Source organism: Pectinophora gossypiella, chromosome 29 (assembly GCF_024362695.1).
Source record: "Pectinophora gossypiella chromosome 29, ilPecGoss1.1, whole genome shotgun sequence".
In the NCBI taxonomy this organism is placed as follows: Eukaryota; Metazoa; Arthropoda; class Insecta; order Lepidoptera; family Gelechiidae; genus Pectinophora; species Pectinophora gossypiella.
The window spans coordinates 5,587,581-5,608,591 of NC_065432.1; the positions used below are offsets into that span (position 1 = coordinate 5,587,581).

The window sequence follows — 21,011 nt, forward strand, 5'->3', positions numbered from 1 at the left end:
TGCGATGGATGTACCTCTGGTTACCCCAGGATATAGTTATGATATAAGTTCACGACTATATCTATCACAAGATGAACTAAGTACCCACACCTCACCGAGCTTTTTGTCATCATCTTGCGAGGGATGTACCTCTGACTTCCCCGATTGGGATACAGTCGTGAATTTATAACCAATTTTGTTAAAACACATAGAGAAATATTTAAACATACATACATAAACTCACGCCCGTAATCCCTAATGGGGTGGGCAGAGCTACAAGTTCTCAAAGACAACTTGCAGCCACTGTTGATACGATGTCGTAAGCTGGATATGATAAACCTTATGGTGATAAGGGATCAGCCTATCGCCCATAACATTAGTCCATCATGTTAAGACACAATCCCTCTGTCGGATTTTACGACATAAATATTTAAAACTTCGAGAGAAAGACATAATCGAAATCTTAGAAATCCTAGCAAATTTGTTTATGAAATAGTGCCTAGAACAGCTGTGTTTTATAAAAATTGTTACTCAGTATGTGTGAGGACGTACAATGCCCTCCCCAGCCATTTAAGAGAACTACCTTCAAAACATTTCCGTATAAAGCTAAAGCTGTGGCTAAGAGAGAAGGTTTTTTATTCTTTGAACGAGTTATTGCACCCTAATAATGACGCAAACACACACACACACACACACACACACACACACTCACACACAGAGAGAGAGAGAGAGAGAGAGAGAGAGAGAGAGAGAGAGAGAGAGAGAGAGAGAGAGAGAGAGAGAGAGAGACACATACACACACATGTATTATGTTTAATTTACCTAAGTTTTACTTTAAGACAATATAGTGTAAATCAAATTGTACTGGTTGCGTTGGAAGAGCGAGGCATTCCCATCACAAGTGTCATCTGACTACTTTAAGGGAAGCCCCTGTAACTTGTTTGTTATAGATTTACAGAAATAAAACCCTTTTTTTTTAATAATGTTATGTAGATGTAAATATAATTAAGTAAGATTAGGTTAATAATATAATAATAAACTATTGTATGTCAGAATATGACTGAATGTGCTGAACCATAATATTTACTTCCTTCACAATGTATGACCACATTTACTACAATAAATTTCATTTCATTATAATTATGTCATAATATACAATTGAAATTTCTGATAGCGAGAACGATGCAGAAGAATTTTGGTTTGCTTTCAACTGGGTTGTAATAGGGTTTTCCAACTAGTCAAATCAGTTACTTTTTACTAAACGTCAAAACACTAAATAACTACTTATAGAATTTGCATGAAAAAGCAACCTGAGACGTCATAAAAAAACGTGACAAAATGTCGCACTTACTATTACATTTCTCTTTTTTTTATTTTTTTTTATTTATTTATTTATTTAAACTTTTTAAGTTAAATAGAAAAAAGAAAACCTTTTAGTCACCTTTAGATCCAAAGACATTTGGAGGAGCTCGGTGGCGCAGCGGTAAACGCGCTCGGTCTGCGATTGTTGAAGTTAAGCAACTTTCGCAAAGGCCGGTCATAGGACGGGTGACCACAAAAAAAAGGTTTCATCTCGAGCTCCTCCGTGCTTCGGAAGGCACGTTAAGCCGTTGGTCCCGGCTGCGTTAGCAGTCGTTAATAACCATCAATCCGCACTGGGCCCGCGTGATGGTTTAAGGCCCGATCTCCCTATCCATCCATAGGGGAGGCCCGTGCTCCAGCAGTAGGGACGTTAATGGGCTAATGATGAGATCTGTCTTTATTTAGTAATGAGAATTTCATAATTTATCTTTGACCAAGGAAAATACTCGATTCTGCCAATTTTTATCCCCGCTACAGTTCACCCCTTAAACCAAAACGTGAATTAAGGCCCTTTCACACGCGTGGGTTACGCGCCCGCCATTCACGTTTGTGCCCTCTAGTGTACACGGGTCTTTATGTATGTTTTCTGAAGACATTTTGACCGTAAAATGCTTTTGCACAACATTTTTATACTCTAATGATGCCTGGAAGAAATTGCTTTGGGCGCGTTTTCCTGTGTACTTTATACAGTGACTTATATAAAATCACGTCTGATGTATGTTTTTGGGGTAGGTAGAATAGAAGTCAAGGGCCCAATAGGGTAGTTTCTAACTAGTACACATAAAATCTTTTCACGTACAGTCATGAGCAATAAAATGTACCCACTTTAGAACTCCGTCGCACAACATTTTGATCAGAATAATAATGGGTGAAAGTTGTATGTACCTTGGTGTAATAAAAAGGGTCATCATTTATACCCAAAAACAAAGATAAAAGATGCATGCTGTTGTCCATGAAATTAGAGGTTTAACCTCCTAAGGCCCGGATTTCCAGACACAATAGTTAAACAATGGGATTAGTACTAGTACTACTAGTAGGGCCATGGGCCTTAGGAGGTTAAACGAGGAAAAAAAAAAAACAACGCCATCTATCGTGTTTTTGGAGAACCCGATTGGAAAGTCCGTCATTAAAAACATTAGTTGTGGGTAGATTATTGTTTTACAAAATGGCAACACAGGGTGGGATGACGTCAGCTGGGCTAACCTTGTAATGTTAGCTGTCACTTTTGAGCATACCTTGTGTTTTTGTACAGTCATGAGCAGTATAATGTACCCACTTTAGGACTCTGTCGCACTAACATATTTGACATTTAGTCAAACAGAAACAGTTCAATTTGTCAAAAAAGTTATTGTGACATGGTACCAAAGTGTATACATATTAATGTTCGTGACCGTACACTATGTACATGATCAGAGGAGCTCGTACTCGGAGGCCCATGTTGCCAGTTCGGCGCCTAATGACGCACTGAGGTAAAGTACTGTCAACGTCGCTATATTAACAGTAACTTTCCGTCTACTTTTTGAGCGCTGATGTTCAATCTACGGTAGTAGTCTATGAATACCCTTAGTTCTGTTTGCGATGAATGTACCTCTGACTACCCCGATTGGGATATAGTTAAGAACTTATGTAATGTTTATTTTATTTGTTTATTTTATCGTTTTATACGCATTGTTTTGTAAGTATTATTGTATTTCTTTCATGTATTTGTAGATACACTGCACACACACACGCTTTTAATATATGTTTTTGTAAACTAAGTACTTAATTTTATAAGTAAATATTATTATGTATTCATTTACTTAAGTTGTATTTGTGGGAGACACGGCTTCCGTGGCTCACTTAGCAGGGTCCACAGAATACCAGCGTCGTGGCTCGCGCCGCGGCTTATGCTGAGTGAGGCCCTTTTATAAAGGACACCACCACCATCGTTGACCAGTCCATACACACAATTATTTGTATTTCTCGTGTATGTTGTCTTTTATTTTTTTTATTATGTGTTTGATTGTAAGTTATATGTTACTCCGTGTTTTATATTATATATTTGTTATTTATTTTATATTTGTTACTGTGGTGTCCCTTTATAATAAACGTTTCTTTCTTTCTTTCTTTCTAATGTTAGGTATGTCATAATATATATCAACTGAAATTTCGGATAGCCTGATGCAGAAGAATTTTAGTCTGCTTTCAACTACTCGTAAATGCTATGTCAAAGGGATTTAAACTGTCGGCCATTTTGGATTTTGATAAAGGTTGGAAGATAAGCCTGGGGCTTAGAGATAAATCTTTTGATGATAGTAAACACTAAATGAGCGGGTTGGAAGGTCAGACAGGCAGGTCCTTAAAAACCGGACCTGTCAAATATTCAGGTTAGGTAAGCGGACCCTGTGAAAACGGGATAACGCTAGGGAGGCGCTGATGAAACACTATCATCATCATCATTAATTTAAAAGCCGTGGTACTTTTTTGAGGAGCTCGGTGGCGCAGCGGTTAACGCGCTCGGTCTGCGATTGTTGAAGTAAAGCAACTTTCGCAAAGGCCGGTCATAGGATGGGTTTTTCATCTCGAGCTCCTCCGTGCTTCGGAAGGCACGTTAAGCCGTTGGTCCCGGCTGCATTAGCAGTCGCTAATAACCATCAATCCGCACTGGGCCCGCGTGATGGCTTAAGGCCCGATCTCCCGATCCATCCATAGGGAAGGCCCGTGCCCCAGCAGTGGGGACGTTAATGGGCTGATGATGATGGTACTTTTTTAGGGAAAATTAGGACAGTCGTTTCCCTCTTGCCTTCCGCCCCGCAGTACTCTGTCTGACGCGAGTGGGATGGCGCCCAGAGTAGTCTATTTCAAAGCCGTACTAGGACTCCTGTCCTCCGCTCTGAATAGAACTGACAGTTACTGCTGCCCTCTGTCAGGTTTTAGATTACAGTCCCTGTGACTTCTTATACCTTCTTCTTCTTATCGTGAGGGTTATGAGGTGGAATACCAACCTCATCAACCCTGGTTATTAGTGCGCCGCCAAAGGCCCCTGACATGGCTCATGTAACGACTACATACATCAGTAAGTAGTAACCGGGACCAACGGCTTAAAGTGCCTTCTGAAGCACGGATCATCTTACTTCTTATACCACGAGGAGTATACTTTTCTTGCAGCTTCTTTTCCCCGGCTATACAGGTTGTGAGAAGCTGCAGTAGTTTTAGGCGGATGAGACGTTCGTTATGTAAAAATTGACGATTCAAAGTGTAACTATGTTACCTACTGAATAAAGATATTTTTGAATTTGAATTTGAATATACTTCTCACTCACACGTACACGTCAGGCGGCTCACGGGGAGAATCAGACTTTTGTATAGACGGGTGTGGTTTAAATTAAAAACCACACTAACACTATGTAGCTAGCATAACCCAGAAAGGTAGGAGTGGGTCGTGGTTTATAATTAGTGAAATTTATGTTACATTCTCCCCCGGGACGAGGGGGGAGAATGAGAGAGGGGTGGACGGGGCAGGGGGAGAAACTTCGATTTTTTTCATAAGCTCCGCAAACCATGTCTTTTCGTTATCGTTGCTTCTATGCTGTGGGAGCAAATAAAAAAACATAGAACACGTTCAGCTGAAGCGAAAGTTGATGGTAGGGCTGGCAGAGGAAGACCGAGAAGGACTTACGATGATCAAATTGGAGATGTCCTTAGAAAAGGTTCAATACGATCTACTCTGAACCGGCGTGTGTGTATGAAGCGATTGATGAATGTGGAGGAAGCAAGAGAAGTGTGTCAGGATCGAAGCAAATGGAATTCTATAGTCTCTGCTTACCCCGGTGGGAAATAGGCGTGAGTTTATGTATGTATGTATGTATGTATGTACGTTCAGCTGCTTGTCTTCATGTCGTAAAAACCGACAGAGGGATTGTGTCCTCTAACATGATGGACTAATGTTGTGGGCGATAGGCTGATCCCTTATCACCATAAGGTTCATCATATCCAGCTTACGACATCGTATCAACAGTGGCTGCAAGTTGTCTTTGATTACTTGTGGCTCTGCCCACCCCTTTAGATATTACTGGCATTATAACCCAAATTATTTGCCCACGGAAGGGGCAAGTCACAGGGACTTTAACCTAGAACCTGACAGAGGGCAGCAGTAACTGTCAGTACTATTCAGAGGCGGAGGACAGGAGTCCTACTACGGCTTTGAAATAGACTACTCTGGGCGCCATCCCACTCGCGTCAGACAGAGTACTGTGAGGCGGAAGGCAAGAGGGAAACCACTGCCCTATTTTTCCCTAAAAAGTAGCATGGAGAACGCTACACCGACAAGAGTGTGACTCTTAAATTAGTGATGATGATATCCTAATTGGGGTTGTTCTTCTGTCGTGTGTGTTGTGAGGTGGATTACCAACCTCATCGACCCTGCTGTCAGGGTTACTAATGAGCCGCCAAAGGCCCCTGACATGGCTCATGTAACCACTACTAACTTACATCAGTAAGTAGTAACCGGGACCAACGGCTTAACGTGCCTTCCGGAGCACGGATCATCTTTCTTTCGGACAATCAGGTGATCAGCCTGTAGTGGGAACGGCCTCCGTGGTCAAGTGGTTTCAGCGTTGGGCTCACGATCCGGAGGTCCCGGGTTCAAATCCCGGTGGGGACACATCACGTGCCTTGTAATTATTTAACTACAAATTACTTTAGAGTAATAATGTCGGGATGTTAATATCTTAATTAAATATTTAAAGTAATTAATTATGAATTCAAATTAGTACTTGGAATTTGTTAAGGGTAAATTACACTATTTTAAAGAGGAGACTTTCCAGGCTAAGAGACTTTCCCTTAAAAAAATATAGATAGCGCTGTTCAGATTCATCGTGATAATTACCTATTTTCTCTTTACTCGGTTAAGTACATAATTATTCAAAAATATAATGTAATGGCAGAGATATATATAAAAATTATTGTTGCTTGATATTTGGATCAGTGAGGAGCTCGGTGGCGCAGCGGTAAACGCGCTCGGTCTGCGATTGTTGAAGTTAAGCAACTTTCGCAAAGGCCGGTCATAGGATGGGTGACCACAAAAAACAAGTTTTCATCCCGAGCTCCTCCGAGCTTCGGAAGGCACGTTAAGCCGTTGGTCCCGGCTGCGTTAGCAGTCGTTAATAACCATCAATCCGCACTGGGCCCGCGTGATGGTTTAAGGCCCGATCTCCCTATCCATCCATAGGGGAGGCCCGTGCCCCAGCAGTGGGGACGTTAATGGGCTGATGATGATGATGACGATTTGGATCAGATACGTATAAATTTATGTTGCTACCTATATTGCTTTACTTTATTTTGATCAGAATAATAATGGGTGGAAGATGTGTTGTGCCTGGGTGTAATAACAAGGGTCATCATTTATACCCAAAAACAAAGATAAAAGTCGCTTACGTCTGTGATTCATGAAATTAGAAGGTTAAACGAAGGCAAAGATGTAATGTACCTACCTGTCCGTGTCTGTGGTGTCCGGAAGTAATATAATAATATGTTTCTTTCTTTTTTTCTCTCTCCTTCTCTCTCTCTCTCTTTCTTTCTTTCTAATCCGCACAGCGCCATCTACATTTTTTGTGGAATTTAGCCTGGAAAAATCCTTATTTCATACGAGTTTATTGACATTAGTTACAAATTGAAGTATGCAAGCGTTCCCCAGATAATAGGTATTTTCAAAACGTCAAGCCAGCGGGATCAAAGAACTGCCTTTATAACTTTGGAACCGTTGAAGTACTAATTTCGATATTTTGCAGGGGGGTGAGTACTTTTCGGTACTATTTTTTAGCGTTTAAATCAAAGCGAAAGACCTTGTCGTTAACTCTCGCCAAATTTCGCTCACCGTCAAGCTAGCGAGTGCAATAAAACATGGCTATAAATCCAGAACCGTGATGGTACTATTTTTTTTACAACAGGTACTATTTTTTTCAATAAGAGTACTAATTTTTGGTATGGTCAAATTATTTTTTCGTGCCCATTTTTTTTTTGAGGCCGCTAGCTTGACGCACACGGGCACACGTCATTCAGCGCTTATCGCTATCGACCGAGTAGGGTTGATTAATTCCTTCACATATAATGCCCTCAGACGACGCTCTGAGCCGAGGTTCGCGCCCAACTGGGCACCCTCAGGCCTGCTCTTTAAATTTTGTACCAGGTGAGAGCCCTCAGCACTCCCCATTTATCCGGCCAAGTGTGACTACCTCCGTGGTCCAGTTTTTGTACGTTGGCCTCACGATCCGGAAGTCCCGGGTTCGAATCCCGGTGGGGACGTATCACAAAAATCACTTTGTGATCCCCAGTTTAGTTAGGACATTACAGGCTGATCACCTGATCGACCAAAAAGATGATCCGCCCTTCGGAAGGCACGTTAAGCCGTTGGTCCCGGTTACTACTTACTGATGTAAGTAAGTAGTCGTTACATGAGTTATGTCGGCCTTTGGCGGCTCAATAATAACCCTGTCAGGGTTGATGAGGTCGGTAATTCAGCTCACAACCCACACGATAGAAGAACATTTTATGGACGACAAAGTGTTATTAAAACACGGAATTTAGAAAAAGAGTGTAAGAGATCTCACCAAGCTTGTTGTTGTGGTGCGGATGGTGCTGAGGGTGATGAGGAGGCGGCTGCTGAGGAACCTGCGGCAATAGGGCTCCGTGCGGCAGCTGCAGCAGCTTCGCTGGCTCCAGCTTGCTGGCTGCAGCCACGGGGATCGGTCCAGCATTCGTCATTGTGGTCATCGTAGCAGCTGGCATCATGAGTGTAGACATGGTTAACATTTTTTGTCACTTCACACTACCGCTGTGTCCAAAGTTTAGTGCAACTCCATTTTTTTAATCAACTTTTAGTAACTTTTAGCCGGCGTGTTTTTTGTTCGTCTTTTAATCACGTGTCACTTTTGTTTTTTCAAGATTTTTTTTTAGTTTAAATTACTATTAAATAGGTATGTATAAGTATACTTTTTTTAATAATATATGTTTTTTTTTTACTTAGTTATTGGTTATTATATTATAATTACTCTAACAATTTTGGTGTTTTCACATTTCAAAATCACATACTTTGACTTCACGTGTTATTAGTTTATGCTACAGTTAAATTATTTCGCAAGTAATAATAACATTAAATAATCTAATCTATACAGGCGTCTGAAAAAAAGTAAAAAAGTTTTTTATCAGACAAAATATTTAAAAGATTTTGTCTTACAAAAAACAGTATTCGGCGAAAACAATTTTGGGGAAAACCTATTTTTTCCCAAATATTGTTTTTAAGTTTTATTTTAAGATTTTCCGTCTATTTTTCAAGAAATTGTGGCCTTTTTTCTATTAAAAAAAAATACCTTTTCTTAGTATTTTTACAATTTGTTGTACTGATTATTATCATAATTAGGAAAGCCCTTTCCAGACTACATTCACCAAAAACAATATAGATGCATTTTTTTTTTGACGTGACTTATTGTAGATTTGCCGCAGATGGCATTAACTACTTGGCCGGACAAATGGGGAGCGCTGAAGGCTTGATTTGATTTGATTTGATAACATTGTAACTATAATATTCTTTATAAAAATAATTGTTGCTTGATATTTACCTCATATTATGTATAGAATTATGTTGCTACCTATATTGCTTCTCTTTATTTTGATCAGTTATAGTAAATTATTAAGATAACATTAGCTATTAAGTTTCCTTTCACACTAACCCCTATGGATGTGTTAATGTCTGAAATAAATATATATTTTAATTTGACCAATGGGTGGAAGATGTATCGTACCTGGATGTAATAACAAGGGTCATCATACCCAAAAAAAAGATAAAAGATGCATATGTCTGTTATCAATGAAATTAGAAGGTAAAACGAAGGAAAAACTGTACAGCGCTATCTATATTGCTTTTGAGTAATGTAACCTGGAAAGTCCTTCGAATGTCCGGGGAACGGTATCAGTCACCTCATATTTACTTTAATTTTACGGGTACCCGTCTTATTTTGACGTTCAAAAAGCGCTAACTTTGTAAGCCAATTTTGAAAAATAAATATTTTTGATTTTTTTTTTGTAATTGAATTGCGTATCAGTTACCAATAAAACACCCTTTTTAGGGTCCTGCTGAAGATGGGGTCTTTTTTCGTGACTTATTGTAGATTTGCCGCATTAACAACTTGACCGGACAAATGGGGAGTGCTGACGGCTCGTCGTCTGAGATGAAGATGGGGTCAAGAATACTCAAAATTGGGTAAAATGATTGCGAATGGTCTATGGTCGAGGACTTTTTGGCGGGAACGGGACGGTTGCTTTCTTCATTGAATAATCTAAATAATCAATACGAAGTTGTGTTTTGTGGTTAATGATTGCATAAAGTTAGTCGGAAAACATTCGCGATAGTGTTTTTAAATCGGAATATTCAATAAACAAAGTGTACCTATCTATTTTCGCTTCGTGCCAACAAGCCGCTTCATAACTCGAAAGTTTATGCGGACTTTTGAGTTTATTCGTTTGGGGTTCGGAGCAGGAATCTGCTCTGAGGGTGGGGGCTTAGGTTTCATCATTCATCGTCATCACCTTTCATCATTTCATTAATCATCATCAAGAAAATAATACATAAAACATGGCTGTATGGGCATCGTTCCCTTTGCCTTGCCCTTCGGGGAAAACCAAAACAAAAAAATAAGATCTATGGTCGCATTAAAATAGTTTTTTTTTGACGTGACTTATTGTAGATTTGCCGCAGATGGCATCAACTACTTGGCCGGACAAATGGGGAGCGCTGAAGGCTCTCACCCGGTACAACGTTTAAGATAACAGGCCTGAGGGTGCCCAGTAGGGCGCAAACCTCAGTTCAGGGCGTCGTCTGAGAGGAAAAATATTTGAAAGAATTAATCGACCCTAGTGGGTCGATAGCGATAAGCGCTGAATGAGGGAATTAAAATAGAAAAACGCGAGTGAAGTACTTACAGAGTTTCAGACACAAACTCACGCCTATTTCCCACCGGGGTAAGCAGAGACTATAAAATTCCATTTGCTTCGATCCTGACACACTTCTTTTGCTTCCTCCATATTCATCAATCGTTTCATACACGCACGCCGGTTCAGAATAGACCGTACTGAACTTAAAACACAAAATTTTACATGAATTATCCGACAGGAAAACGGGTTGGTTCAGGTGTTTTACGGCTCATTGGGTGGACCAACGGCTTAACGTGCTTTCCGAAGCACAGACTGAAAGTTTTCACCTACTGAATAGTGCTACACATCACAATGACAACGACGTCGTTGGTTTTTTTTAAAGATTTTTTTCCATATGCATAAAGAATTAGAACCTTGGCGCAGCGGTAAACGCGCTCGGTCTGCGATTGTTGAAGTTAAGCAACTTTCGCAAAGGCCGGTCATAGGATGGGTGACCACAAAAAAAAAGTTTTCATCTCGAGCTCCTCCGTGCTTCGGAAGGCACGTTAAGCCGTTGGTCCCGGCTGCATTAGCAGTCGTTAATAACCATCAATCCGCACTGGGCCCGCGTGGTGGTTTAAGGCCCGATCTCCCTATCCATCCATAGGGAAGGCCCGTGCCCCAGTAGTGGGGACGTTAATGGGCTGGTGATGATGATGATGGTTAATGGCTTTTAGGTAATATTAAGTTAGTATGTAACATTGTTTTAACTGTAAGCTCCCCAAATAAAATAAATAGTAAAACATGAAGTGGAATTTCCCGTCAGAAAATTCATGATTAGTGTTTTTTTTAATTAGTTTCTATTGGAGGCGATGGTTGTTCCGGTAAATAAAAACTCTTCGAGATGTTAAGTGGGCTGAATTAAATAAAAATCTAGGAAATTATTTACACAATTAACAAAGTCCGTGGCGTAAGTCCTGAAATATTACCATAGCAAATAATGGTGCTAATTCCTGTAAATACCATCTAATTTTATTTTAAGTTATATCTGTCATTTTCTTATCCGCCGAGAAGGAAAGGGACGGGTAATCGACAAGCATAAAATTTATGGAACACACGTCAATTTTATGCACAAATCTAAAACAGCCGTCTAAAAATTTTACATCAGTCAATAACCCGACACAGTTAAGTACCTTTTTGATTCGCCCGGGTTATTCATTCATTTACTCATTCTTCCTAAAATTAAGAGCTGTGAATCATCCGTCCCTTTCCTTTTCGACGGATATGACAATGACGGATATAACTTAAAATAAAATTAGGCGGTGTCTGCAGGAATCGGGGCCAGTATTACACTAAAATATATTATTATAAGACTTTGATGTTGCCAACAGTTTCAGTTCCATACTTTTGCGATGGGAAATTCCACTTGATACCAACTCAGAATCATGGCCTGAATCATCCTCCTCAGTATTCGTTACGATGTCACTAACACCCTGTATATATGTCAACATATACCCAAGCCTTGCCCTGTAATAGGACGAAACACGAATGTGAATAGAATTTAGTAATTAACTGACGCTGTCGACACTTTTTAATGCCAAACCGGGACTGAACCGCGTACCGACAGCATAGCAAAAAAAATATGTTTACTTGACCATTTTCGGATAAGTATGTAAAAAATACAGACTCTTATTTTAAACCTATACTGCCTTTAGACATTTAAGAGTTAGAATAGAATTTAAGAGCCACGCTCTTGTTGGTGCAGCATTTTCCATGCTACTTTTTTAGGGAAAAATAGGGCAGTGGTTTCCATTTTGCCTTCCGCCCCGCAGTACTCTGCCTGACGCAAGTGGAATGGCGCCCAGAGTAGTCTATTACAAAGCCGTACTAGGACTCCTGTCCTCCGCCTCTGAATAGTACTGACAGTTACTGCTGCCCTCTGTCAGGTATCAGGCACAATAAAATACCAGATAATATTTTAAATTTGTCAGAAAATAAATTTAATGCTCACGTGAAGCTTACTTTATGTAAAAAAGCTTTTTATAAGATTAATGATCATTTAGGTAATGATAAATAACTTGTAATGTATACTTTATAATATACATTAGTACATATAATCATTAATTAGAAAGATGTGTTGCTGTTGCAGTTTCTTGTCATTTCTTCTGCTCAGCCATAACACCTTGTGAAATGACGTATTCAAAAATGTTACATTGACCTTCAACAAGTTTATCATGATAATTACGTTGAATAAATGATTCTGATTTCTGATTTGCACATATAAAAGTAAATGCGTAATGTCGACAAATGTCAAATAAAGGTTAAAAAGGTTTTATAAAGTTAGTGATTATTTAGAAGATATGAATGCATGGGATTAACTGTCTGAGAATTCATATTAGGCAGCTAAATTACTCAATTGTATAACAATATTTTATGTTTATTTTTTTAAAGAACGTCTAGGGCCCTGTGCCGAGGTTTTTCTTGCAGCTTCTTTTCCCCGGCTATACAGGTTGTGAGAAGCTGCAGTAGTTTTAGGCGGATGAGACGTTCGTTATGTAAAAATTGACGATTTACAGTGTAACTATGTTATGAGATGGATCGCTTGCCATCGATAAGGCAATGCAGAACAAAGAGGATCCGTCCCTTTCCTTTTCGGCGGATAAGAAAATGACAGATATAATTTAAAATAAAGATGATGTGTACGGTCACGAGCATTAATAGGTATACACTTTGGTACCATGTCACATTAACTTTTTTGACAAATTGAACTGTTAGTCTCACTAAATGTCAAATATGTTAGTGCGACAGAGTCCTAAAGTGGGTACATTATATTGCTCATGACTGTACGGGATTCGGCTCCGTTACTCTTCTTCTATCGTGTGGGTTGTGAGGTGGAATACCATCCTCATCAACCCTGGTGTCAGGTTTACTATTGAGCCGCCAAAGGCCCCTAACATGGCTCATGTTACGACTACTTACTTACAACAGTACGTAGTAACCGGGACCAACGGCTTAACGTGCCCTCCGAAGCACGGAATCAACTTAATTTTTCGGACAATCAGGTGATTCAAGCCTGAAAAGTCCTTACCAAACAAAGGACAGTCTCACAAACTGATTTCGACAATGTCCCCATCGGGAATCGAACCCGGACCTCCGGATCGTGAGCCTAACGCTCTTACCACTGGACCACAGAGGCCGTTACCGTTACCGTTAAAACTAGAAAGGCCTAAAAAAAAAGAAATGTCAGTACAGACTTTAAAGTAACATACAATACTGCCTAGCCTTATTTAGACAGGACTCGAGCCACAAAAAACCGTTTACACAAAACTCATCTTTTTTTGCTGTCCCTACATTGAGGGAACAAAATGTCACGGTATGTAAAAAGGGTACATTGGGGCACATTAGTCCTTATTTGCAAAATTTGTGACGGGTACATATTTGTGAGGGGTTAGGACGTATTCATATGCCATAAACCGTGGTAGCTCAGTTGCCAGAACGCTTGCCTCTCACTTTCAGGTCGCAGGTTCGATCAGCTCAAGCCTAAACCAATGATTGTCGAATTAGTTTTCGAATTCATGTTTGGATCATAAATGATTATCACGTGCTCAGCGGTGAAGGAAAACATCGCGAGGAAACCTACGTTCCAGAGAAATGCATTTTCAGAGGTATGTGACCTAACCTATATTGGGCAAATTTTCCCTTCGCGGGTTGGAAAGTCAGACAGGCAAGCACTTATGAATTTGTTTTTTTTTTTTCTTGAAACTACACGCAGGTAATGTAAACCACTGAAGATTGATGGTTCTGCCTACCCCATTTAGGGTTTAGGCTTGTAAGCCTTTGTATTATAGGTACAAGGACACTCAACACATATAAAACAGAAAAATAAATTAAACAAAAAACATAAAACTAGAAACAGAAAATATAAATTCCACGAAACATTCGTAGCTGTGTGCTACGCTTTATCTACGCCGTAGCTTGTTACGCCGGAGGCTGCTACGTATGCTTTAATTTAATTTTTCAACTTTTACTACGAATATTTACCAATTATTTTGTTTATTTCATTTCGTTTACAATTACAAAAGAAAATTGGAAAATTGTATATTGTGCGTGTGTGTGTTTTTTTTAATGAAGTTATTCCACGAATGATTTCAATACGAAAACAGACTTTTATTTTTGTTGCTGATTTAGGAATGGTAGGCGGGATGAAACGTAACGCATTATTGTGTGAAAGAGAGAGCGACGAGTGAGCGAGAGAGAAGAGAGAATTACAGAATGACAGGGAAATGGCGGACGGTTGTTTTTTAAAGAGGAAAATGTAGACGACTACATCAACAGCCTATATACGTCCCACTGCTGGGCACAGGCCTCCCCTCAACCTCCCCTCCACCACGCTGCTCCACTGCGGGTTGGTGGAGGTGTTTTTACGGCTAATACCCGGGACCTATAGCTTAACGTGCCCTCCGACGCACGGAATCATCTTACTTTTTCGGACAATCAGGTGATTCAAGCCTGAAAGTCCTTACCAAACAAAGGAGAGTCTCGCAAAGTGATTTCGTGGGAATCGAACCCGGACCTCCAGATCGTGAGCCTAACGCTCTAACCACTAGACCACGGGGGCTGTTATGTATGTGTTTTGGCACAAATAAAGAACTAAAGAAGTCTTCACCCGACACACACCAGAGTATACTTTCAATAACAAATGCTCTCCATTACTGTTACTACTGCGAAACCCACTTAGCATCCCACCCCCCACTGCGAATTTACTGAGTCCTCATTGAACTCACTTCGCTTGGCACCCTTACTGAGCGCTTGGCACGGTCAAACTAGTCTTGGAAAGAATTAAACACTATTTATCAAACACAGCTTCATTGGTCTAGTAGTAAAGTTTTTTTAAAATGGTCACCCATTTTTACACAACAGGTTAACGTCGTGTCTTATAGGGAAGTCAAGGAATTGGCCTTTGATAGACTGGAATGGAAAATGCTACACCGACAAGAGCGTGGCTCTTATATTGATGATGATGATGATTTTTACACACACACACATATTACTTTCATTTACACACCATGCACACCAAATCACACCACCACATATTTTGTAACAAATAGTTAACTTCTATGTAGAAGTTCCCTGAAGAATTCCCTATTGCTTGATTACTTTTTTAATTTTTATCCTTAATTCTTTTATTTTTGTAGTCGTTTGTTTCTTTCTAAGTTGTAATTATGGCTACCCATTAAGACTGCTGATCTGGAGGTGGAGGCCTGGAATCCTGTTACATGAGCCATGTCAGGGGCCTTGACTCAGAATCATGGTCTGAATCTTTCCCCTCAGTATTCGTTTCGACTAACATCCTGTAATATCCCAATTGGGTAATCAGAGGTAAGTACATCCATCGCAAGATGAACTAAGTACCCACAGTCCCACACCTCACCGAGCTTTCTGTTAGACCAACGCGATAGGTGAGCCGTATCGCCGTCTATAATGGTCGAGCCAACCGTATTCCACATTGAACCTTTCAAAGATAAAGACATTTCCATTCGTCACTATTTCATATGAAAACACATGAATAAAAAAAGAAGCATTTGATTTATTCAAGGAAAAAATGACATCGATTCGATATGCAAAAGTGTGCCCTACGCTAAAATCACAGGGTTTGTTTTACATGTGAGCGATGAGTTTGATACTATAGAGAGGGCTTCAGAATACTGTCTTTTTTTATGTAACTTTTCAAATTCAAATTCAAATATATCTTCATTCTGTAGGTAAGATACACTTTGAATCGTCAATTTTTACATAACGAACGTCTCATCCGCCTCAAACTACTGCAGCTTCTCACAACCTGTATAGCCGGGGAAAAGAAGCTGCAAGAAATGCCTCGGCACAGGGCCCTAGACGTAAGTACTTTAAAAAAAATAATATAATAGTTATACCCATTGTTTAAATTTTACGCGATTATTATCATAATTAAAACACATAATAACGGGTTCTTACCGCCTTTGAAACAGGGATATGAGAATCCCATCTATATAATTATACAATTGAGTAAGATTCTCGTAGGCAGATTATATTTATATCACCATAAGCTCACGACTATATCCCAATTGGGGTAGTCAGAGGTACATCTAACGCAAGATGAACTAACCCCACGCTTCACCGAGCTTTCTATTAGACCAACGTCCAGTCCAGTGGTTGAGCATTGGGGTCACGATCCGGAGGCCCCGGGTTCGAATCGAAGTTTGAAAATCTGTTTAATACAGGTTAGGTCGCATACCTCCGAAATGCATTTCTCGGATATGTGGGTTTCCTCGCGATGTTTTTCTTCACCGCTGAGCACGTGATAATCATTTATGATCCAAACATGATTTCGACAATCATTGGTTTAGGCCTATGCTGGATTCGGACCTGCGACCTCAAAGTGAGAGGCAAGCGTTCTACCAACTGCGCTACTACGGCTCTGACTATGTTATAAATATCTCTAATCCAAACATGAATTCAAACTCATAAAGTCTCATTTAGTCGTCATCATCACCTCCCTAGCATTATCCCGTTTTTCACAGGGTCCGCTTACCTATCCTGAATATTTGACAGGTCCGGTTTTTTACAGAAGCGACTGCCTGTCTGACCTTCCAACCCGCGAAGGGAAAACCAGCCTCATTAAACCTGGTTAAGAAAGAAAAAACTTTTTTTCCTCGTCACAAGTCGTTCTCCATGCTACTCGAGCCTATTCACGTATTCAAGCCCCGTAGATGCAGCGTTGTTTTTTTTGTGTCTTTTTTTAGTCAGATACCGTCGGATTTTATGTCTGACTGTACTTTTTAGAGACTGTTGTCAAGTGTCTTTACGATACTTCTTTGCTGGACTTTTGAATAAAGAATATTGCCACGTATAGAACGGTCACACTCCACCCCCCACCAATCCATATTTGGCGCTGACCTCACACCTTACCCCCTCTGGGTCTTGCTTTAGAACGAAAGAAAGAAAGAAAGAAAATATTTATTTCCATATTGGACGCCACATTTACAAACTTACATTACAGAAATAAAAAAAAATAGAAAAAAAAAACAAAGACAAAAAGACAAATAATACAGACATTAAATACACAATGGAGGCGCCCAAAATAAAAAAAGAATCTCCCTCAGCATAATGCCGTGACACGTGCTTAGCACGGGCCGCGGCGCTGGTATTATGGGAGACCTATCGAACGTGAGCCACGGACCCACCAAACTCAATTACGTACCTACTTATATACAATAAAGAAAACATACTATGATACTTACATAGATTATAATGCATTACTTATACTTGATATTATAGATATATATTCCTTTCAAAAATATATAATGCAAAATGAATAAATAAAACTTACTTATAATAACCAAACTACTAATGAAAAGAATACATTATAATAGGTAAATTATGGAGACGTGTAACTGTGTAGTGTGAGTGTATGTACAACGTTGCTATGTGTGCAAATCTCAGCCTCTCAGCGTTCAACATGCGCGAAAGAAAAGTGCGACTATCTCGTTTATTATTTCTTCTATCTATTCTTTAGTCTTAAACAGCTGCAATCCGCGATTGGAAACTTATCGCCATGGCCGAATACAGCTGGAGGATATACAGGATATACAGGGTAACTCAGAATAATGAGCTGAATTATCCCTCTCAGTATTCGTTACGATGTCACTTACACCCTGTACAAGTACATACAGGTAGGCATAAAAGTAGGTATGGGTGTTAGTGACACCGTAACGAATACTGAGGGGGATGATTCAGACCATGATTCTGAGTTGACATCTAGTGAAATTTCCTGTCGAAAAATTCATGAAGAAATTCATGAATGGAGCTCGGTGGCGCAGCGGTAAACGGGCTCGGTCTGCGATTGTTGAAGTTAAGCAACTTTCCTAAAGGACGCTCATAGGATGGGTGCTTCGGAAGGCACGATAAGCCGTTGGTCCCGGCTGCATTAGCAGTCGTTAATAACCATCAATCCGCACTGGGCCCGCGTGATGGTTTAAGGCCTGATCTCCCTATCCATCCACAGGGAAGGCCCGTGCCCCAGCAGTGGGGAAGTTAATGGGCTGATGATGATGACTTTTGCGACGAAAAATTCTTCATGATATCAACTCAGAATCATGGTCTGAATCATCCCTCAAAGTTTTCGTTACGGTGTCACTAACACCCGGTATATTCGTAAATTGAAAAAAAAAAACAGATAAAAAAAAATATTATTTTAAAAGGAAAATTCTTTTCTCTATATCTGCGCTGTTTGTCTAAGTTGTTAGCAGACTTCTGGCTATAAACGTTTATAATGGCTGAACGTGATTTTTGGCGGGAAAAAATGTAACTCGAGGAGTCCGCTTTGAAGTTAAGAAAAGGTATCACTTCAAAGTTTGTCGGGGCTGGGAAAATGTTATTGGAGTAAATGTTCTCATTTTTTTTTATAACAGGTAGGTTTAGGTCGTTTCTTTTGTACTCTTTATTTATTTTTTAAAATGTATTGTGCGCGTACTTGCGTTTCACCGATCGGCGAGGGTTGAAAATCAGTGTTGCCCTCTGGGTAAATTTTCACTGAACCCTGGCCTTTTTTGGTGAACTGCGGCACCCATATACCTTTATGTTTTCCAACTAAATATTAAATTAATGTGTGTATATTTCAATGTCGTAAATATATATGTGTGTCGTAGATTTTACCTAAATAGACTTTTTTATTATTAATTTTTTGTTTTGTCAAAAAGACCGCTATGGGAAAGTGTTCATTGCGCTGGTGGCGTGTCGGAGTAAATTTATTTATTTATTTATTGCAACACACAACAGGACCCGGAATAAAAATAAACTTGCTTTACAAGTCAGTCGATTACATAAGATCACTAAATCTTTTAAGAGGCAATGTATACGTTTTTACAATAAGATTCCCATTGACATTCAGAATTTGCCTTTCAACTGTTTTAAGACAGTAGTTAAACAGAAACTTTACAAAAAAGGTTATTATAGACTTAGTGATTATTTAGAAGATATATGAATGCATGGGATTATAACTGTCTGAGAACTGATATTAGGCAGCTAAATTACTCAATTGTTTAAAAATATTTTGTTATTTTTTTTTATAGCACGTCTCCCTAAAGGCCCTGTGCCGAGGTTTTTCTTGCAGCTTCTTTTCCCCAGCTATACAGGTTGTGAGAAGCTGCCGTAGTTTTAGGCGGATGAGACGTTCGTTATGTAAAAATTGACGATTCAAAGTGTAACTATGTTACCTACTGAATAAAGATATTTTTGAATTTTGATTTTTTTTAAATTTTAACATTAACAATACATGATAAAATATACAATTACTTACAAACAAAAATGGTCACTCAACATCCCAAACAGGGTGCGTTGACAGCATGCAAAATCATATAGCAAATAGAAAGAGGTAAAAAAAGGTTACAATTCAGAAAACAAAGCGACTTTTGATAATTTGAGTTCTAAATGTTTCAAAATTATTAAAAATATCTACATTTATGACTTACTGGCTTTTACCCGTGGCTTAGATTGCGTTAACTTCGGGGCAACACGGTTTCCTAATGTACCAATTTTTAGCTTCCTACCTTGAAAACTGCGAAAAGTCCCATACAAAATTTCAGCCCCCCTTTGAAAGGGTTAAGGGCAGAAAACTGATTAGTTTCAGAAAAAGATAAAAAAAACTACGTATAAGCAATTCATATAAATAAAATCACTACTGCTAATTTGAAAGTAAAAAAAAATACAAATTGCTTTTTAAGATGAATCGCTTTGTGTTCTTTTTAACTCCACAGAAAATGACAAAAATAACACCAAACAACCTTCGACCCTTACTCCGCCATCTTTTCGGAAAATTTTCTTTCCTCCACGCGAACTCGACTGAATTTGATCGGAATTGAAAGAAAATCTTTTCTTTCAGTTATTTTCAGCAATTTCAGCGCTTGTTAAGATGAATGGAGGCTGTAGATGAAATAATATTGACAGGAGTGCTTGATATCACTTGTTTCATTCTATTGAATACTGCTATTTCATTTTTGACGTCACAACTTAAAGATTTTGATTAAAAGCGTTCTGTTTAGGGCAGTTTCCTGTTATTCCTTGCCTGGGGGATATTTCCTCCATTAGTTGGTTTAGAGAGATGTATAATACTACAAAATTACACCCGCTCCTACCCAGCTATGTTCCCCCTAGCATTATCTCGCTTTTCTAACCTGAAGATTTGACAGGTCCGGTTTTTTACAGAAGCGACTGCCTGTCTGACCTTTCAACCCGCGAAGGGAAAACCAGCCTAATACAGGTTCGGTCACATACCTCCGTAAAATAAATTTTTCGGAATGTGGGTTTCCTCACGATGTTTTCCTTCACCGCTGAGCACGTGATAATCATTTTTTATCCAAACATGAATTCGAAAACAAATTCGACAGTCGTTAGTGTAGGCCTGTGCAAAGCAAGCATTCTACCAACTGTGCTACTACGGCTTAAAATATATTATCTACTGAGTAAGGATATTTTTGAATTTATATTTGTATATAAAATTCTTTTAAATTTGTATTTGTATATTATAATAATAAAATTCTTTATTTATCAAACAAGGTACAATTTAAACAGTTAACAGCGAGCCCTGCACTATGGATCACCCTGTATCGCAGTGGCTCAATAAGATACAATTTTCGCTTAAAATTAATAAAATTATACATAAAGTCCGATGGAAACCTAACTTTTTGGTAAAATAATACAGTTAAAAATCATATTCTACTAGTAAGTTAAGTAAATGATACAAATGTCTG

The 21,011-nt window shown here is 39.2% G+C and overlaps 2 protein-coding genes across 3 annotated transcripts in view; both read right to left on the reverse strand.

The window, feature by feature from the left end:
- Window positions 1-8,130, reverse strand: part of LOC126379535 (cytotoxic granule associated RNA binding protein TIA1) — a 68,883-nt gene extending 60,753 nt beyond the window's left edge. Inside the window, exon 1 of the mRNA XM_050028327.1 lies at window positions 7,929-8,130. Coding sequence (XP_049884284.1) covers window positions 7,929-8,130 — 202 coding nt within the window. The remainder of the gene's footprint in view (window positions 1-7,928) is intronic.
- The window catches only part of LOC126379455 (guanine nucleotide-binding protein-like 1), a 343,035-nt gene that overhangs the window by 114,711 nt on the left and 207,313 nt on the right, over window positions 1-21,011 (reverse strand). The gene's annotated exons all lie outside the window — the stretch shown is intronic.